The 21,549-nt window shown below is 38.6% G+C and overlaps 3 protein-coding genes across 3 annotated transcripts; all 3 read left to right on the top strand.

The window, feature by feature from the left end:
* The first annotated feature begins 295 nt into the window (after positions 1–295).
* Positions 296–9,404, top strand: fam83ha (family with sequence similarity 83 member Ha). Its single transcript, XM_029450106.1, is given in 5 exon segments — positions 296–851; positions 960–1,124; positions 3,854–3,978; positions 4,270–6,487; positions 6,490–9,404. Coding segments are annotated over 5 exon segments (4,650 nt in total). The 5' UTR covers positions 296–368; the 3' UTR covers positions 8,149–9,404.
* A 1,318-nt stretch (positions 9,405–10,722) lies between these two features.
* Positions 10,723–14,399, top strand: LOC115020245 (androgen-dependent TFPI-regulating protein). Its single transcript, XM_029450198.1, has 7 exons — positions 10,723–10,875; positions 10,962–11,087; positions 11,181–11,282; positions 11,765–11,880; positions 12,503–12,654; positions 12,745–12,817; positions 14,044–14,399. The coding sequence occupies exons 1-6, from the start codon at positions 10,723–10,725 to the stop codon at positions 12,771–12,773; spliced, it is 678 nt and encodes a 225-aa protein (XP_029306058.1). The 3' UTR covers positions 12,774–12,817; positions 14,044–14,399.
* A 2,906-nt stretch (positions 14,400–17,305) lies between these two features.
* Positions 17,306–21,181, top strand: LOC115020244 (probable E3 ubiquitin-protein ligase HERC4). Its single transcript, XM_029450196.1, has 7 exons — positions 17,306–17,480; positions 18,438–18,708; positions 18,796–18,955; positions 19,530–19,606; positions 19,709–19,930; positions 20,018–20,109; positions 21,086–21,181. Exons 2-7 carry the CDS (start codon positions 18,483–18,485, stop codon positions 21,179–21,181), a joined length of 873 nt encoding a protein of 290 aa, XP_029306056.1. The 5' UTR covers positions 17,306–17,480; positions 18,438–18,482.
* Positions 21,182–21,549: the final 368 nt, after the last annotated feature.

The following is a 21,549-nucleotide window of genomic DNA, read 5'->3' as shown; positions in this document are numbered from 1 at the left end:
TGAACCACTATTTTTGCTCTAAATCTGACATGTAAAACAAAAACTACAGTAATTATTCATATGGAAAATGTCAACAGGATGTGATCATCTCTTCAGTCAATAAAAGATTATCATTTATTTAAGCTAATAATTAATTTCTCTAGCACTTGTTTGGTCCAAAAAAATCTTCCAAACAAGTTCCCAGAGCCCAAGTTGATGTCTTTTTACCAGGCAAACTGTCTAACACCTTAAGGTATTCAATTGACTATCATATTAGACATAAACAAATTATTTGTTCAGAACGATCTATCTGCTATTCTTGTTTTCATATCTGGTGAAACTGAAACCGATGTGTGGCGTGAAAATTATTCATACAGTAAATTCATCACATGACTCCTTTTGCCCTCGCCCTGTCTTCAGACTACAGTATGGCACGTCGCTCTCAGTGTTCCTCGGTTGGGGATAATCCCCTGGACCCCAACTACCTGCCCCCTCACTATCGGGAAGAGTACCGCTTGGCTATTGACGCACTGATTGAGGAGGACTTGGAGGGATACTATCAGTTCCTCCGAAAATCAGATGTGGTGGACTTCCTGTCCTCACCTGAGATTGAGTATATTCAGGGCTCTGTTCAGGTCCCTCAGCAGAGCAACAACCCCGAACAATATTTTCCAGAGGCTGGAGGAGATGGCTCCTCGGACACTTACTGGCCAATTCACTCTGACCTGGACGCCCCTGGTTTGGACCTGGGCTGGCCTCAGCTGCACCACTTCATTGGGCCCACAGAGGTCACCACTCTGGTCAACCCCCCTGAGCCTGACATGCCGAGTATCAAGGAGCAGGCCCGACGACTTATCAAGAATGCTCGGCAGGTAGATCTTTCTCTTTCTACGAGACTTCATGCTAAACTGATCTTTGAAGTGCCATTCTCCTGACAGTGTGATTTTCAATGTGTTTGTTTATTGCTTTTACCTCCTCAGGTGATTGCTATAGTGATGGACATGTTTACTGATGTTGACCTGTTTGCGGATATTCTCGATGCTACCACGAGGAATGTTGCCGTCTACGTCATTCTAGACAAGCAGAATGCACATCACTTCGTCAACATGGTGTCCAACTGCAGAGTCAATCTACAGAGCATTCAAGTGAGTACATTTTCCTGAAGAAATCTATTTAAATAACAAAACAGAAAAGGCTGCTTACACATTTAAATTCCATTCCAAATACTTAGTTTTTAAAGGTTTTAAAAAGGTCTGAACCTGAAGTAGTAGTAGTAGTAGTAGTAGTAGTAGTAGTAGTAGTAGTAGTAGTAGTAGTAGTAGTAGTAGAAGTAGTAGTAGTAGTAGAAGTAGTAGTAGTAGTAGTAGTAGTAGTAGTAGTAGTAGTAGTAGTAGTAGTAGTAGTAGTAGTAGTAGAAGTAGTAGTAGAAGTAGTAGTAGTAGTAGTAGTAGAAGTAGTAGTAGTAGTAGTAGTAGAAGTAGTAGTAGTAGTAGTAGAAGTAGTAGTAGAAGTAGTAGTAGTAGAAGTAGTAGAAGTAGTAGTAGTAGTAGTAGTAGAAGTAGTAGTAGTAGTAGAAGTAGTAGAAGTAGTAGTAGTAGTTGTAGCAGTAGTAGAAGTAGTAGTAGTAGTAGTAGAAGTAGTAGTAGTAGTAGTAGTAGCAGCAGCAGCAGTAGTAGAAGTAGTAGTAGTAGTAGTAGTAGTAGTAGTAGTTGTAGCAGTAGTAGAAGTAGTAGTAGTAGTAGTAGTAGTAGTAGTAGTAGTAGTAGTAGTAGTAGTAGCAGTAGTAGAAGTAGTAATAGTAGTAGTAGTAGTAGTAGCAGCAGCAGCAGTAGTAGAAGTAGTAGTAGTAGTAGTAGTAGTAGTAGTAGTTGTAGCAGTAGTAGAAGTAGTAGTAGTAGTAGTAGTAGTAGTAGTAGTAGTAGTAGTAGTAGTAGTAGTAGTAGTAGTTGTAGCAGTAGTAGAAGTAGTAGTAGTAGTAGTAGTAGTAGTAGTAGTAGTAGTAGTAGTAAATGAGATAGTAAATAAGTTTAAATATTTAGAATTTTCTCTTTCTCGAAAAGAAAAAGTAAAGAAAGTTATGAATGCAGTAACGTTTAACTAACCACTTTACTACAAATATTCATCTCCCTTTGACTAGAGAGGCTGAAAAACATGAAACATGCTGCTGCAATGTTATAGTAGGTTTTTAAATACTTAAAGGATAAGTTTTTCTTACTGTCAACAAACCCAATAAAAAGATCTCAACCAACAATGAATTGATCTTATAAAGAAGTACTGCCTGTGTATCTAAAGGTTGATATAGCTTATTCCTCTCTGCCATGGAACGGAAAAAACTATTGAAACTATATTATTGATGTTGCACTGGGTCTCCTATTCTCCTTTATCCGATGAACATGGGTGCTGTAGTTTTCTTTGAGTCACTGTCCTGCTGCTGTAAATACTCACTGGAGCACCAAATGTGTATTAGTCCGCAGCTGAAAAAAGATTTTTAAACATGTATCTTCAATTAGGAAAACATGGGCTTGGGGCTGAGAGCCACAGACGGTAGGGAAGTCACAAAGTACTGAGTCATAGGTTTATTTGGCAAAAACATAGACTATCACCAGGACTGTCACTTATTCTTTAACGGTCTTGCTCCGTCCATGTTAACAGAACTTATGAAGAAAAGCAGAAGTACAGTAGGTGCACCACAGCTGTTGCTAGAGGGACTCCATCATACAAACAAAGAAAACTTATCAGCCTTTTATTTCCACACATCACATGGCTGGTGCCCTTCTAACTGAATGTTATACGGCCCGCGAGACCATTTGTTCCGGCCCGCGAGGTCATTCATAAACACATGCAAAAAAATCTAACTGCACGAGCTGAAAGGACGAGTGCGTTTGGATAAAGTTAGCGCTCTTCGGCGGGGTTTGGCCCAACAAACAGCTCTCTGCAGAGCGTAACATACAAACATGGAAAGATAGATCGGTAGACCACCACACCAAGAACAGACTATTCCACCACTGCTGTGCAATTATCACTGCCATGTGCAATATCACTTATATTATTTTTTATTCTATTTAATTATTGTGTACTGCCTTTTTACTTCATATGTTCTTTTGCTGTGACAAGATACATTTCCCCGTTGTGGGACTAATAAAGGATAGTTGATTTCTGATAAAACAGAAAGATACATGGATAAAAAAGTTGCTTTTTTGCACAGCATAAAAGAAAAGTTAAATTAATGGGCTGTGTCTTAAAAAGAAATTGCAGAGTTCAATAATTAGTATGGCCCTCGAAGGATGTTGTAAAAAAAAAAATGGCCCTTGACATGAAAAAGGTTCTGCACTTCTGGTTTAGCATATCTGGTCATTAGATGATACTTGAGTAATAGGCCACAAATAATGAAATTATTTTAATTCTAAAAATATAATCTGAAAATAATCTCTAGTAACAGCCTTAACCCTAACCTCTTAAAATGTTGTTCTCTATGCTTTATTTTAGTTCATATCATATCCCTATTCACCAACTCACCTGTACCTGTGCTCAAAAGACATCCCAATCGTATTCTGGATTATTAAATAATGAATTTACAATCAGAATATCAATAAATACAGATGCAAATAATAAGGGTTAGAATAATAGATATATTTCAAGTTGATTAATGTTATTTTAAACCTCTTTACATCATTAAATTACTTGAATATTTCTCAACCACTAAATATTTCTAAACCAATCAAATCACTAAAATAAAAGTAATATAGGAAAAAGGTTCCCCACCCCTGTGCTAATGCAATGCTGTCACCTAGCTTGGATTGCAATTAAAACATTTACACCACTGTATGTACTACTTCTGCACAATATACATTTTTGTGTGACGTGTGTATTGCAGCTTTTACGTGTGAGAACAGTTTCTGGCAACACGTACCACTGCCGCTCAGGAAATTCCTTCAAAGGTCAGATGATGGATCGCTTCTTGTTGACAGACTGCAGGGCTGTGCTGAGTGGAAACTACAGGTGAACACATCTAAAACTGCCACGAAGAGCCATACCTCTACACTTACATACCACACAAGGATTTGAGTGATTCATTTTTGTATCACTCACTCTGTCAAGCGTCTTTGAGTTTCTAGAAAAGCGCTATACTAATACTAATTAAATACTAATGTATTATTATTATTATTATTATTCATTTATGTTTTTCTGAATATATTCAGTTTGTATCTGTTTGCTTAAAATGTGTATTCCATGAACATACTTCTTCTCAGGGCTTCTATTAATCCTACTTATTGTCATGTCTCTATCCAGCTTCATGTGGTCTTATGAGAAGCTCCACCGCTGTATGGCACACCTTTTTCTTGGACAGCTTGTATCGACCTTTGATGAAGAGTTTCGGATTCTGTTTGCTCAGTCCAAACCACTGATGATTGAAGATTTCACTCCAATGGAGGAGTTAAGCATTTTACAAAAGAGGCCATATCCAAGTGAAAGAACAATGTATAGAGAGCCAAATAAATTTCAGTCACTGGACACTGCTCATCCAGAGGAAGGGCCGAGACATTCCTATGATAAACGCATGGATATGGATTGGAGAATGATGGCCCTTAAAAAGCAGGAATCCTTGCACGGCCCTGCAGATATGCACAGTAGATTTACACCCCAGCAATCTCGCATGGATCCATCTTTTGATCAGGACCCCTCCTTCAAACGTCACAGTTATGATGAAGGCGCTCATGGTAGATTCTCTTACCCATTCCTGCCGCAACAGGGTATGCCAGAGCCTGAGAACCAGGGAAGGCAGTTCCACAGGGGGCAGCAGCCTGGACCAGGACCAGGAAGAGACGCAGATAACAGTGGCTATGACAAGTTCTGGAACCAAGACTTTTATTCAGCAGATCAGTATTCTGAACCTGGTTTAACACAAGAGATGGAACCATCTGTTAACTTTGACCCTGTGCTCAACTATTTATCATCTACCAGAAATGAAGACTTTGACCAGGGCTCAGAGAAATTACTACCCGCAGCAGATTTACCGTTTGGTTCATCTCACCCTAGAAGATCGAGTTTAGGCCAGTTACCTGCCTATCAAACTTCTCCCGCCCCCACTGATCAGAAGCAGTCTTTCCAGAAACCTAACCCTGACCGCAAGGATCCTTCAGTGAAACGGGGGCTAAGAAACTGGAGGATTAGTTCATACCTCAGTGCATATGATGATCCAGGAGAGGAAGGCCTGCCATCGGCACCACCTAATGCACAGGATCCTTTTGAAGAGCCCTCTAACCCCATACAGCAAACACCAGGCATAGATTTATTAGTTCCTAAAATCCCTAATGCCAGAGAATTTAGGATTCCTGCAATACCCAGGGCAAGTCAGATGCCAAGTTATGTCACTGCACGAGAACATCCAAAGAAATTGCCTGATGAACATACTGCAGTAGCAACAGAAGAAAAAACAACACCAACACCTTCAGAATCATCATCCACAACGGAAGTGGAGAAGATAGAGGAGGCAGGTCAAAAAGAACCAAAAACCTCTGGTCTTCAAAGGGAGGAGTCGTTCCGCAGGAAACACAATGCAGCAATACCAAGGAGCTCTAGGTTAAGATCCTCTCTGATATTCAGCTCTCTGGACAAGCAGCATACTTCTCAAGATACCAAAACTGCTCCAGGCCAACAGGATGAGAAAGGTGACAAAAATGAGGCAGAACCAACAAAACTACCTTATGTTTCTCAGGTTTTGGGACAAAGGAGGTCTACTGCAAGAGAACCTTTTGAATGGAGTCGTTACATGAAGTCAGCCACCTTTGATAATGCTGCCACAGACCCATCCAAACCAGATGATAAAGATTCACCAAAGGATGAAAATTCAAAGGATCTTTCAGAGGTACAAAAACCGCCAGATATAAAGCAGGCAGATTCTTCACCATCAATGTCCCGATCCAAGGCTTCTGAAGTTGAGTTGCCCAAAACTGATCTAGCAGGAATGCCAACCAAATCTTTTCTCACCACTCCATTCAGTGTAGATATGTGTGATCCTGATCAGAGGTTCGTTTTTTTCAAAGAATTGGCAGCAAAACGCAAAGCCGCTAAGGCTGCAGAAGCTGAAAAGAGCAAAGGAAAGGCTGAATTAAAAAACAATACTACTGTTAAAAAGGAGGAGCCTGTTCCAAAAGAAACATCAGAAAAGATGGCTGATGCTTCAACGTCTAAGGGTTTATTGAAAAAAAATGCAACTGCAGAGGATGCAGGGAAAACAGTATCCACAGAAGCACTAGATGCCTCTAAAAGCTGTAAACAAGAACAAGCCGGAGCTTCAACTGATTCAGAGAAGATAGAGCTAAAGAACAGCCAATCAGTGGCAACTCTGCCTGTTTCTGCAGAAACAGCAGCACCTCTGAGCAAACCACCAGAAGAGCCAAAGCTGTCAAATCCTGATGTAAAGACAAGTAGCCGCAGTCATCCACCTACACCAACAAATGCTACTCCTGCTATTGTTCCTTCCCTTGCACAAGGTACTGATAAAGTGAAAGCCCATGTCTTCATTCGGCCTCAAAGGAGTCTAGTTCCCTCACTCCCAGTTCGGTGAAGGTGCCACCATCTTCTGAATTAGCTGCATTGGATTCTAACATCACAAATCCGGAATCAGTTCAGTTTGAAACAAGCGTCTCTTCTAACCCATCGGGCCAAAGCTCTTCCTCTGATCATATTCTGGCAGATTCTGGTTCACATATCAGTCCATGTCCTTTACCCACTAGCTGTGCTCTTCTTTCCACTTCAGCAGAATCCATACCTTCTAGTGTTACCCCAGAAGACTTGAGCTCAACTCTAACTTCCAGCATATTGTCCCCAAATGCACAGGAATCTGTCAGCCCCCCTCCACCAGAACCCTCCCCATTGATGTCATCCAAAACCCTATCAGTAGTCGATTCTACACATTTGGAATCTGATACTTCTCATGACACACGTGCTGCTGGTTCAGAGCCAAACACGTCCTCATTACAGTCCCACACAAAGACAGACTCTGAAGAATCTTGTGCTCCTACACCTTCAGAAAAAGATGTTCCTGAATCAGAAAACAATTCTGTTCCTAAAGGTGTTGGAAAGGAATCTGAGGTTCTTGGATCATCAAAGGATTTCAAAGCTGATAGCACACCTCCTAGCCTCAGCCCTTCATTGCTTGAATCATGTTTACCTAATGTGTCTGATCTGGAAAGTAAATCCAAATTGGCTCAAAATCAGACTATTACTGCTACCCCCTCCCCAGCAGAACCTCAACCCAAGCATTCTCCAGCAGAAACAAGCTCTCCTGTCCACCCACACTTTACTCCTAATGCTTCCCAGTCAGAGAGAGAAGCTTCCCCTCCCTCCGAACTTAACCTCACAGGATCTGTCACTCCCACTCCTCCTGAAAGAGTATCATGTTCTTCTCCTCTAATGGAGTCCGTTGGGTCAGTTTTGTCCCCCGAGGCTGAAAAAACATTAGCAAAGGGTGTTGGAGAGGAATCTGAAGACATTGTATCATCAAAGGATGTCAAAGCTGATAGCACACTTCCTAGCCTTAGTCCTTCATTGCCTGAGTCATGTCTACCTAATGTGTCTGATCTGGAAAGCCATCCTACAGAGCCACCTGTACATGCTGAAGACAGTAATGTGGACAGTCAGAATGGAGTAAGCAAGGAGCCTGACATGCCTGACCCTGTTAAGAAAGAAACTGATGATACCGAGGCCGCAAATAAGGTTAATAAAACCACTTCACAGGAGACGGTTTGCGATGAGAAAGAAAATGAAAAAGTAAAACAAAATAACTGCTCCGAACCGCCAGAGATCACATCAGATGAAGTCGTTCCTCCGTCACCACAGTCCAAGCAGCCAAAATCAGGCCAGTCCCGCTACCAAACATCAACAGCCAACGTGCTCTCGAGCAGCAACCTCAGAGACGATACAAAGCTGCTTCTAGAGCAGATTTCTGCTAATAGCCAAAGCAGAAACGAGGCTGCCAAAGAGTCTCCTGTGACCGATGACGAGAAAGAAGACGAGGCTGACAAAAATGCCAAAAGGGAGAAAGAAATAGGGATGAGGTCTCTTAGCAGAGGGCAACCTAAGACACATCAGGAGCGTGACAAGCTGTTGGAGAAGATTCAGCATATGAGGAAGGAGAGGAAAGTTTACAGCCGATTTGAGTTATAAATAAAGTTAACACCATCACCACCACTATTGCCCATTTAAATGTGTGTTGTGTTGCCCCTGTCATTTTCTGTCTCCATTATTTTCACAGATGGCACCTTAAATGGGATCCAAAGACATTTGAGAGAATAAACAGCACATACAATGCGTTTAGAAAGAAAGCAAAGACGATTAAAAGCTGAAATGATGACTAAGACATTTTCTAACCAAAGACATGTCGACATTCTCTGCAAACGAGGCACATTATACGAAGAGGCAGGGGACCAACTACAAACTGGATGTTCCAATTATATGTGCCATGACCAACAGAGGGCTTCTTCCTGAGACTACATGTGTGTGTGATCTGATGATGATGAATGATATGTTTTACTGACTGCATGGGTAAAGTGCAATGTTTGCAACAGGATGTTTCTGTTATGACATCTGTCCTTGCTTTTCAGCACTGACAGCTATAGATGTTAGCTGGTTTTAAGAAAACATGTGATGTAAAAGTGTAATAGATCATCTTAAGTAGTCAGAGTTTGTAAAACTGTAATATACTGTAGTTGATATTGTACTATTTCACAACCATGTTAAACAAAGATTCTGATTATTGCATGTGTTTTTGAAACAAGTGAATATATAAATTCATATCCATGCACGACTGTTGCTGTTCTGGTGTAAATACATTTTAGCTTTAGTGTTTGTAATCTGAATCAAACATGGAATTGAAAAATTATGAACAAACCTGAGATTGAAACAGAATTGCATCTTAAACATGATGTGCCTACAATATGAATGTGTACATCATTGCACATCATACCGTGTATACATTATTTACTATCCAACATTATCAAGTAGGAGTCATTAAGGTAAATATCAATCTTCCAAGTTGCACCTTGTTGCCATAAATGGTGAGTTCACCTAAATGACCTGAATCATCCAAATGATTTTTGTTTTGATGGTTTGTGACGAACAAACACAAGAAAATAATTTGTTGCTTTTTAAATGCTTAAATGTAATTGTTGGCCATTTAAATTCAAAGCTACCAGCATGGCAAGATTCCACTAGGGCTAAGGGACTCTGGGTTATTTTTTGTACTTTTCTTGAACCAACCCTTACATTGTCTCTGAGAATGTTCTTTTTTCAATAAAAACTTTTCATGTACACTGAAACAAGATATATTGAAATTGCAAAGACTTTACATCTGAAATGATGGATTTATAAATCCTGTCTTCAGCAACGTTTGCCATTTGTAAATAAAATCTTGTTCAAATGTGTTTTACTAGCTTCTGTGAGCCTGAAACTTGCTGAGAGAAGTTAAACAAAAGAAAATTGAGCAAAATGGTTTTATTTGTATTGTATTGTATTATGTATTTAAAAAAATCATGTTTATTATTCACTCCTCTGCTTATCCTACTGGGACTTGCCAAAATGTCTTCTGTAAAAAAGACCTATTGTTTTTTTAATCCATCTTTAGAAATATGGAACTTCTGTTCTGACAGTATGCGAGAAATCAGGTCTGAAACATCTGCAGCAATAAGACAGGAATGACCTTTTACTTGTTTTTTAAATTGATGACATAATTGAAAGTCAGTTGTCCAATATGGATTAATGAACATGTCTTCTTATCTTATTGAGATGAAACTGCTAATGTAACCAACTTGTATTTTATATAATATTGTATTGTTTTGCCCCGTCACACATTACATACAGATGAGGTGTCGTAGTTGATTGCAGTCTACTAGATGTACAATCATCTGTATCATAACATCTTAAATAACATGTCATGGTGGTATCAAAGCATGACTTACTCTGATTTCCACTCCTACACAAAGCAACCATTAATCTCATGTATGTCTCACTCCAACGACCTTCCCTCTAGCACCACCCTCAGGACAAGATGATCCATTACTACCACCATGCAAATCCCTGAACACGTTCATACTCGCCAGAACATGAAATCCAAACCAGGTTTATCAATCCTGCCCTTCTTGAACCTATGATTGCAAAATGGTATCTATATGTTTTTTATTTGATCAATCAATAGATACGATATATCTACCTTATTATCTAAGATGATCTATGATCAGAGGTCAACTACTAAACAGCACACCTGATGTTATTGTTATTGTACGTTATTACAACACAGAATCAACTCTGGGTCTCCAGTAGATGCTAAAGTTTCCCGAACGTTTGCCAGTTTATCCTGTAAATATCAGTTCAAGTGTCAATGTTGTCGAATGATACTGATTCACTCTTTTAACTTGAACTGATTTACTTACTTAACTTGGCAAAGCTTCTCTTACAAAACACGATGCAGCCCTTAAAGTTCTCCCTGTAAATGAAATTGGACGCAGTCACATGCTCACATTGGTTATGAAAGAAGGACTCCTATGCAACATAAGAAACAGTGGACCTCTTGTCTCGGCTGCTTGCAAACGTCTTGATAAGCTTGTGCTGAATTACACTAATCTTTAAAGAACCTTCGCTGCTCAAGGTACGTCAAGTTTGAAGGGAAAACTCACACTTTGAAAAGAAGTTTTTTGGCAGTGTTTAATCATTTTTTATTAGAGGTCAGTATAAGCATTTATTAGAATGACCCTAACTCTGAGGAGGGTGTACCACATCGCAGCACTCGGCTGGTATGCCTTTGTTGTGAAGAGTCTCACGGCTAAGGATGGAGAGAAGTTACCACCAGGAATCTTTGTGTATGGAGGACCTTGGAAGTACCTTACTTTTTTAAATCTGGTGAGTACAATAATAATAGTACAATAATAATTTGAAACATTTGGAGAAAAGAAATGAAAACAATAGTTTTGCTTGCAATATTTCAGTTATTACAAATGTCATATTTTGGACTGGCTGCACTGAATGATCTACAAGCTGGGAGGAAGTCAGAGAGCACTCTGAACAGATGTAAAGACCTTCTCTTCTCTGTCTTTGCTTTCCCTGTGGGCATGGTGAGAAACACATCCTTTGAAAATCCTACATTGTTTATCATAAAACAAGAATTGTGCTACACATTAACTCCATGTTCAATGCATTTCTTTTAGTTTGTCGTTCTACTTTTCTGGACGATCTTTGCCTATGACAGAGAATTAGTCTACCCAGCTTCTATTGACACCTTCTTCCCCCCCTGGATAAACCATGCTATGGTGCGTAAATCTGCATTATCAACAACAGTGTGCAAAGATTTAAATAATCCTGATTCTCCAGTCATGTCATGTTGAACTCCAAAGCTCTGTGTAGTTTCACTAGTTACTGTACATATGTTTGTCGAACAAACATCTGTTTATTACACATATTTATGTATTATTACAATATAGGGTATTTCAGTCCACTGTACAGTATTTTAAATGTTATATTCAATTTGATCTTATTCTATTTTATATGTATATATTTGACTTATTCCTGCATTTTACTTCTTTTACGTCTCTTGCACTATTAAATTGCACTATTTCAATTCTTTTTTATGTCTTAAGTGTACTGTATGTTGCATTGTTGGAGGAGCTTAAGATTCTCATTGCCAACAACTACCTTGTAGCTTTTGTGCACATCACAGCGAAGACTTAAAAAATCTATGAATAAACCATTACTCAAAATATGTATTGTATTCATCCCCACACTGTTTTCTCAGCACACATTTGTCCTTCCTGTTTTACTTGGAGAACTGCTTGTTCAGCCTCACATCTACCCACGGACCAAACATGCACTTGGAGCATTAGGAGGTGTGGGCGTGGCTTACTTATGTTGGTAAGTGTTACAGCAGAAGCATGATTTATGATTTTTTTAATAAGCATAAAGTTAGCATATAATAATCACTGCATTTTGAAACAATACAATCATTCTTAATTAAAGAACTTTCATTTGAAGCAGACTGAATCCTTTTCATATATCTTAATGTAGCTAAAAGCACAGCATCGTCTAAATGTGTCTATGTTCTTACTCTTACTAGTCTAGACTAGTCCGGTGCAGCAGGGTTTGGGGGAGTGGAGCAGCTTGAGATGTAAAACCTTCCAATGAACCTTCAAATATTGGCTCACAAACTGTAATGCTGCTTAAAGACCCTCGTATCTGCTGGTACAAACCATGAATACATGCTGTGGATGAGATTCTTTATTATGCTGAGTGTTTTGATGTTACAATCTTACAATCAATGTCCTCAGTGTCAATGGGTGGAAGCTATGTGCCAGTGAATATTTTTACAAGAAAGATAGTTATTTGAGACAAGACCATGCAAGATGTTCTGACAGATACAGTGATACTGTTTCTCTCTCTCTCTCTCTCTCTCTCTCTCTCTCTCTCTCTCTCTCTCTCTCTCTCTCTCTCTCTCTCTCTCTCTCTCTCTCTCTCTCTCTCTAAACATGTTCTGCAGGATTATATGGGTGTACCTGTCAATTGGGATTTGGGTGTATCCCCTTCTTGCGCACTTCAGCACTGTCGGTCTGGTGGGCTTCTTCTTTTTTAACATGTCGGTGGTGGCTTTTCTCTATGTGCTAGGAGACAAGCTCAACAGCCATATCTGGAGTAAGACACATTACGTTTACTACTGGACACAAGCATAGGACTACGTGTTCATTTGTGTCTAATCTCTCTCTTTTGTCTCCTTTACTTTAGGTAAAGACATGACCGGTAGTGGACAGTAATTAAGTACATTTACTCAAGTACTGTACTTAAGTACAATTTTGAGGTACTTGTACTTTGCTTGAGTATTTCCATTTCCTGCTACTTTGACTCCACTACATCTCACAGGGAAAATTGTACTTTTTACTCCACTACATTTATCTGATAACTTAAATGACTTTGAAGATTCAGATTAATAATGCTAAATATAATCAACAAACATGTATTATTATAGGTTAAGATAAAACTTGATTGGTGCCTTTTAAGTACTCCTCCTTTACAAGCTGCAACATCAAAGTGTTGAACACATTAATATATCAATAATTATATTTCAATAATATAATATATACTATTCTGAAAGGGGCTGCTGTGCAGAATTAGTGCATTTACTGTTGGTACTTCTTATATTTTGATGAAAATACTTGAAACACATTCTTTCCTCTTACTCGGGGGTTTTGCTTCTATAGCCTTTGTTGTTCTGCTAGGACCGGTAGCTTATGGCGGCTAATGTTAGCGAAGCTGAAGTAAATATTGCTGTATAACGCACATTACCGAGTCACTTTGCTGAATATATGATTGTTCTTCGCTTGTGGTCAGCACTTAAGCTAAATTTAAATTTAGCTCAAATCTAGCTAGCATTATTCCATTACTATCAATTTTAGCCACATCTGATGTTAAGCAAAATTTGACATAGTCTCACTATAAAGGAGTTAATCTGTGCTGTATACAACAGCTACATTGTGTTACACTTGTACCTCAGATATTCCTGTTAGAGATTAGTTTTACAGCCCAACAAAGCGGTATTTAACATCGCACGATGACTTGAATAATGCAATTTAAACATCAAAGCACACATAATAAAGCAAGTAGCCTACCACTGAAAGCAACCGCACAATCATTCCTCCTGTTTCTATATTTTCATCATGAAATCAAAAGTGGCAATATATCAGAAGCTGTTTTCCACAAATTATACAGTTAGGCAATAAAGGAAGCAGTCAGGATACAGCAACATGATCACATCCATATTAAGCATCATTGAGTTCCCATCTACTCAAAGGGGAGGTCATGCCGTATGCATTAGGAATGTCATGTTTGATCTGAATAAAGTGCATATTTTCCCATTAATCATGGAACATCTGGAGGGGCTGCAGGAATAACTTGATGTGTGGTAATCCAAAACACAATGCTGAGAAGCCTTGATTTGGTGCCATCACAAATCCATGGATAAATCCAGGAACAGCGGTGTGCTGTCCATTAATTTCTTTAAGTGGCCTTGTTTTTGTTTTTTTAAAGGAAATCAGGGAACACGCAAGTCTCTGAAGCCTTTAAGATGATGGAGATAGTTTGGATCTGCATCCACCAATCCAACTGAAAGGATCCTGGCCAATAAATGCAAATCTTCTTCAGTCAGATCCTTCTGTCAAAGAGATGAATGTTAAATATTTCATCTGAATCATCATAAATAATTACAGCATTTAACTTTGGATAGTTACGTACTTTCTTGTTGTTGGCAAGTGATTCAGTGAGTTGTATTTTTTGAGGTTTAATTCCCTGTAAAAATAAAATAAAATAATTATTCCAGAGAATCATACCTTATTTCCTACTTCCTTGCACTGGTCACTTCCTCTAACAGCTGAGGTGCAGTTGTTGTTTGTCTCTGTCTTTTAAAGGTTGATTTATGTCTAATTCTGTATTCAAATTATATTGTAAAACTGAAAACCATGCAGAAGAGAAACACTGTAAAGGTTTACTCACCTCTTTGAGTCCTTTTGAAAAGCACATTATGATGAAGAGAAGGCCAAGAACGGTCTGAGCATGTTAAAAGAAAACATCGTTCAATATTACATAGATCACAGTCCTCATTGGACAAAACATTGAATTAGTTGACATGAAGAAATTAAGATAATGTATAAAGAGGTTTTTACTTACTCCCAGCAATTGCAACATTTGTATTTCTCTTGGTTATGTCCTGCTTCTGTGCTGATGTGTAGCTTATGCCAGTAAAATAAGTTCCTTCTGCTCTGAGACATCAGGCCACAGTGCGTAGGTCACAAAGGAAAAACCCATGAAGAACCTGCAATACAGGATACACTGGATTTTAAAAAGCACCTGTTTTTATAACTGAAAGATGTGAATCATCAGGCACATGTGCTGTTACGCAAATGTCTGCGTAAATTGGGCTGTTGTTGTGAAAAGAGTGTATAATTTCCTGTCAGCGTTAACGCAGTCCGAAGTTTAGAATGTAGCCTGTCTGTCACCTGCAAATAACAACAAAAGAAAAGAGTTACGCCTGGCGCATGATCTATGATTCACACTGTAATGCAACGTAATGAGAACTTGAAAACATGAGATAAATCCCTGTCTTTCAATTTGAATTCCATATGGTTAACATACTTTGAAAGTGTATTGTTTGAAAGTAATAATGTATTGGAGTTAAAATGTTCTACAACACGATGTTAAACCAAAAGTCTGTGTTGTGATACATTGTTTTAAACTTATTTATTCATCAAATACTACCATCAAATAATACCACTAAAGCCCTTTGCCTGGAGGCTGTCCACTGAAATTTTAATGGCAAGTGTAATGAAGCAGTTGAATGTAACTAAATAAATGTACTCATGTGAATACAGTTTTGAGGTACTTGTATTTTATTTGAGTTCTTTTATTTAGTTTAATTGTTTTAATACTTTTACTCCACATTTAATAAGTAATATCGTAATTTTTTTGCTCCATTACCCCTTTCTTGCTGTAGTTACTATGATTTTTCATACAAAATATGATGAGTTTATAAAATAGACTATAAAATTCAATACTTCTTATAAAGTGTATAAACAGTATAGAAGGTCTTTTAATTTAGCTCCACCGGGACCTGCTACAATAAAAAAAATCTTAGATGTGAATACATCAGTATAACAAAATCCTAAATATATTTAAGGATACTTTAACATTTTAAGGGGCCATATTTTTACCTAAGTAAGAGTTTGAAGACTTTTACTGTAATGTTCTTTATTTATTTTTATTGTTGAGTTACTACACTATTACTAGTTATTTGTGTCTATCACCCTCACCAGAGGGGGGCAAATATGTTTTTATGATTTTCCTGTGGCATCACCAAAGATATACTTTTCTATATATTCTTTGGAAACTGAAGTAGTTAGAATATTTGGTCTTAAGTGAGAATAAACACTATCATATAATTTCCTTTTCATAAAAACACGTACATTGATGAGGGAGTGAGATTCCACCAGAGGGAGACAAATTTTTCAAAGACCACATCACCTTATTTGACATTTTAACAAATTGACTAATATGAATTGTAAAAAGCAAACGTAGGCCAAGCAGATAAATCCTTCCAGCAGATGATTCCATGAGGTGAGCAAAACTTTAATAGAATAAAAATAATTAGACTAATATATTTGATATTATATTGATTATGAGCTTTTGAACAACTGGTTACGATAGTACAGAGCGGACCCAGGCGCAGAACACAGACGAATGGACTTCAAATGAGAGTTAAGAGGATTTAATAGTAAGGCAAGGAGGTGAGAGGTGCTGGAGAATGAAGGGGATAGGCAGACAGGCAGGCTGGTTCTGAGTACATGGAGGCAAAAGGTTAGAACTGGCCCAAAAACACAGAGCTACAAAGATTGTGTGAGAGCAGTCTGATGGCAACTACCACTTGCCGTGGAAACAACAATCTGACGATGAGTGGAGGGAAAACCGGAGGAGATATACTGTTGAGTGGCTGATTAGTTAGGAGGCAGGTGGGCTGATGGCAACGAGGACCTAGTATGCAGGTGGAGCTGTAGATGGAGGCAGACACGCCCATGCTTCAGACACACAGAGGGCACAGAAGGAGAAAGACAACAATACATGTACTAAGGTACGGCTCCGGCCGTAACACAACTTTAATCTCATCTCACATATTAATATTCTAGTGTTTATACAGTAGGCCTATACATTTGAACTTTACTAATCTTTATATATTAGAATATATTTGTGTGTTGCCCTCAGCCTGATTTTCCATATTCCTATATTGTAATGTATTTTCTTATTTGATCGTCTTTTAGATATAGTTGATAACAATATTCGAGCACTGACAACCCTCCCGAGTGTATGTTTATACGACTTTATCCGGTGTGTGTGTGTGTGTGTGTGTGTGTGTGTGTTTTAATGCATACAGTATGTGTGCAATATAGCTGCAGGGGACGCATGCGCGTGTGTTCCCCATCCAGAACGGATGCATCGCGCATCGCGACACTTCCCAGTAGAATAAAGTAAAGTGTATTTAAAAGCAGGAACACTTCCGGTTAAATGAATGTGCCTTCAAATTAAAAGTCAATATATTTACATTTTAGCAACACTACAATTTATAAGGTGTTCAGGTAATCCTGAAAGTACTACCAGGAGCTGGTGAGACTGGAAAACACAGTTATTGTGTAAGCGTTGCCGCGATGGCACTACAATACGAGGTTTTTTTCTAAAAGAAAAACCGGACATTGAGAGTCTAGTACAGCTAACTTGACGGGTTTGTTCAACAGTACAGTACAGTAGTTGTTGACAGACACTGGAGTAGAGGGATTGGGTAGGATTTTTTTTTTTACAACTCCCTGGTAATTGGCCTTTGATATTAAATACCGAAAGTGTGAGGATATGTGCGTTTTTAACAGTCGAACCAACTAGCAAGCAAACCCTTGAAGACAATTACATTGTCACATCTGGCAGGTTTGGTAAGATTTGCTATTTGGCTTTAATGTTATAGAAAACTTAACGTTGGGACCGGGTTGTAACTTGTTTACTGCTTTGACAAGACGTAAATTAATAACACATATTTAAGTTACTTTACATAGCTATGCAGCCACATTACTAATTAACTCTTGGCTAATTTATTTGGGCTGTGACTCACGTTAGCTTGCTAACATTACAGTACTGTTGGATAAAGACTATGCTATATAAATGTTACCACGTGTCGAACGCTTTCATTAAAAAGGTTTCCTTAAGTCGTTAACTGTCATTGCTAAGTGTTATACTATAACGTTGAGTAAGGCCAAATTAACTTAGTCAAGTTGCCTCAGTCATGACTGAGCTGCCTCGCCTTTAATCACCAACATGGTCAACCAACGTCAAGAGGCATGCTAGCTGTTTTTATGCGAGGGGCTCCAGTGAGGAAGAATACTTCCGTTCTGAGCATTATAACATATTCAACATATTCATATACATCTCAGAAGAAACATGGCAGTTATTGTTTGTATAACAGCAGCCAGTACGTTGAGCCCGTAGTTGTGGGTTAAATCTGTTTAAATACAACATTTTAGTAATGCATTTTCAAAACATGTTAAGACGTGTGCTTTAATTTGGAATCCCAGACGCCCCAAACGGAAGTCGTGTTTTTCGGTGATTTAACCGTTAATTCATCTGTAGTTTACTTGGCTAATCTGTTTACAAATGACATGACCAGCTCCGGGTTCATTGTATTTGTGATGTATATATTATTAAATCCTAAATATATAAATTAGGCTAGTCACAAGTGCGCGTGCCTTTTATGTAGCGATAATGTTAATAGCCATAACGTTATTTGGCTACCTTGCTAGGTGAAACCAGATGAAGTGTATCCTGCAACCTAAAGTATGGCTATCTGAATGTGCTCTGTAAGGTTATATTAGCCGAGGTGTCTCTTGTTTTCTCAGAGACGGGGATCCTGCTGGCGTGTATAGCCGAAGGGGAAAGCTACGATGCTGTGCTGGGGAAATGCTTCCTACGGACAGTTAGGCTTGGGTGGGATAGACGAAGAGATTGTGGTGGAGCCACGACAATGTGAATTCTTACACGGGAAGAAAGTGTGCGGCGTGGGGTGTGGCCACAGACACACAGCCTTCCTGCTGGAGGATGGGACGGTATACACTTGTGGCTGCAATGACCTGGGGCAGCTGGGACATGAGAAGTCCAGAAAGAAACCAGGTTGGTCATATTTATAAAATTATTTATTTTGTTTTATGATACCACTTGGTTAAATAATTCATCACATTTCTCTTTGTCTCCTATCAGAACAGGTTGTGGCCCTAGATGCACAGATCATACTTGCAGTGTCATGTGGAGAGTCCCATACACTCGCCCTGAATGACAAAGGGCAGGTGTTCTCATGGGGTCAGGGGTCAGATGGGCAGTTGGGTCTAAATAACTTTGAAGAATGTGTCCGTGTGCCTAGGTAAACTAATGTTTCAAATTTACCGATTTTCCTGAAACCTTTTAATTTATTTTTTGGCATTATTATTATTACCATGTAATTATTCCACTCCCTTAAAGAACACAACACATAGCGCACAACATTATGCTATACTGCTGCTTTTTATTTCCACTTTTTCACACACTAAACTTTTAGCAGTGTTTTCGATTAGACAGCACTATTCAAACATTCAAAATTAAATTTTAAGTGCAAACTTGTGCAAAAATGTAACAAGCATTTAGAATAACAAAGGAATTCTAATTCCAGTGTAAAATACTGTACGTAACTCAACACTCAATGTAGCCTATACCTCACTGACAATTGTTGACAGATAGTTTTGACTAATAGATCTTATGGGATTCGACTTTTGGTTTTTCTGATATCTGATCCAGTGATTTTGGCCAGGACTAGACCGATGCTGATACTGAGTATCGGATTGGCCCATCACTAATTTTAAATGTCAAAAGTAACTTTCTTAATTACATTCCGGTGTACATGATTAGATTCATTTAAAAATGTTTTTAAATACAGACCATGCTTATTTCTTTCTTTTCAGAAATATCAAGAGTTTGTCAGATATACAAATTGCTCAGGTAGCCTGTGGGTATTGGCACTCCCATGCACTTTCAAGAGGTGAAGCTTGTTTGTACCCACATAATGCACATTTATTCATTCAAACTTATTATGTTTTCCCCATGTTAAGACATTCTACGTTACGTCTATTTCTTCTCATAGGGGGCCACGTCTTCTCCTGGGGCCAGAATCGATATGGACAACTTGGGCTAGGAATGAACGGACAGAGTATCTCCATGCCCCAAATCATTCAGTCTCTGCAGGGCATTCCTTTTGCTCAGATATCAGCCGGCGGTGCTCACAGCTTTGCCCTCACTCTCTCAGGAGCGGTGTTTGGTTGGGGGCGCAACAAGTTCGGTCAGCTGGGTCTTAATGACAGCAATGGTGGGTGGTCTAAACCCTTAACTACCACTTCTACTAATGAGAAATCAAGCCATGAACTCAGACTGATTGTCAGAAGGTCTTTTTCAGATCGGTCTTTCCCAACCCTGCTGAAGTCCCTCAGATCGCAGAGAGTGATTTACATCTCCTGTGGAGAAGATCACACAGCAGCACTGACCAAGTTAAGTTGTATACTTTTTTGGTTATTTGATAAAACTGCCGTGTTAAGTGTGATTTGAATCAGCGGTTGCCTTGAATCAATATGTTTTGTGAGTAGTGGTGGTGAATTCATGTTTTTTTTTACAGCCTTGGATTTATTTATTTTTTATAGTTTTGACTCGTTCCTGATTGTAAATTTGATATTTTATGGTGGTCTAGTGGTTCGACGTCCAAGTAGAACTCCAGAAGGTTGTGAGTTCAATACCAGGGCTGCCACCATTGTGCCCCTGAGCAAGGCACTTAACCTGAGTTGCTCCAGGGAGACTGTCCCTGTAGTTAGTTCACTCTGTAGTTAGTCGCTCTGGATAAGAGCGTCTGCTAAATAACAAACAATGATAATAATAATAAACAGAAATGAAGTAAAGGTATAATATAAAGTATAGCTACATATATACAGAGGTGTAAACAGTTGTAAAACAGTAAGTACACTTGTATAAAAGGTTTTGTTGAACCAGGAAGTAGCCTTTAAAAATCTAATAGATCGCTTTACTTTAGGTAATCATCTTAATATACAATCATATCTCATCAATTAAACTGCTAATTAATGTAAATTACTTTCATCGTTTAGAAAAGTAAAACAATTTATTTTAATTTCACACTTCTACAATTTGGTTATTGGGAGCTAAGTAACAACTATGTTTACCAACTGAAACATTATTTGTCTAGTTAAGTAGTTGGTGGATGAAAAGGCCCATTTCCTGTCTAGTAAGTTTCTATTTCAGTACTGGAAGATCCCTGCCTAAGACTTACAGGTTAAAACATATCCCGTGACGGAGTGTAGTGTTCTTAGTTTCCTATTAAATAACCGGATTGAAGTCACTAACATGATTGTAGCTTACATGTTTTCTCACTCAGTCCCAACCCTGTATACTGAGGCGTCTGCCAACACTCATGTTCTTGGGAAATGTCAGGAAAAACGGGTGTTGCTGCTTTTTACAGGAAGGAGGTGTGTTTACGTTTGCGACTGGCAGCAATCTGAGGCGGACAGAGGAAATGATAAATGTCTGTTATGATTGCTGTAATAATCCCGAATAGACTCAGTGCTTGTTTCATAAACATTGTGTTGAGAAGGTGGTGGGGCAAAGTGCAACAGTGGCATATTCAAAATGATTTAAAAAATGAAAAATAGATATTATGTTAATAATACACATATGATAATATTGTTCAAATAATCCAGCATTCCTTTTGTACAGTTATGGTCACAGACCCTTCACCTCCCTACACTCGTATTGTGTAACTCATTTGCCTAAAAAGAGACAAATCAACAATGACTGATAGCACCATTTATTTTCTTTCGCCAAATGTCATATAGATATCTCGATAATACTGTTATTGTGAATTCTTTTGGCCTCGATAATCGTGTAGGGAAAATCTGATATCCTTACAGTCCTAATTTGTAATAA

Source organism: Cottoperca gobio, chromosome 15 (assembly GCF_900634415.1).
Source record: "Cottoperca gobio chromosome 15, fCotGob3.1, whole genome shotgun sequence".
Taxonomy (NCBI): Eukaryota; Metazoa; Chordata; class Actinopteri; order Perciformes; family Bovichtidae; genus Cottoperca; species Cottoperca gobio.
This window is presented reverse-complemented; position numbering and strand designations above follow the sequence as displayed.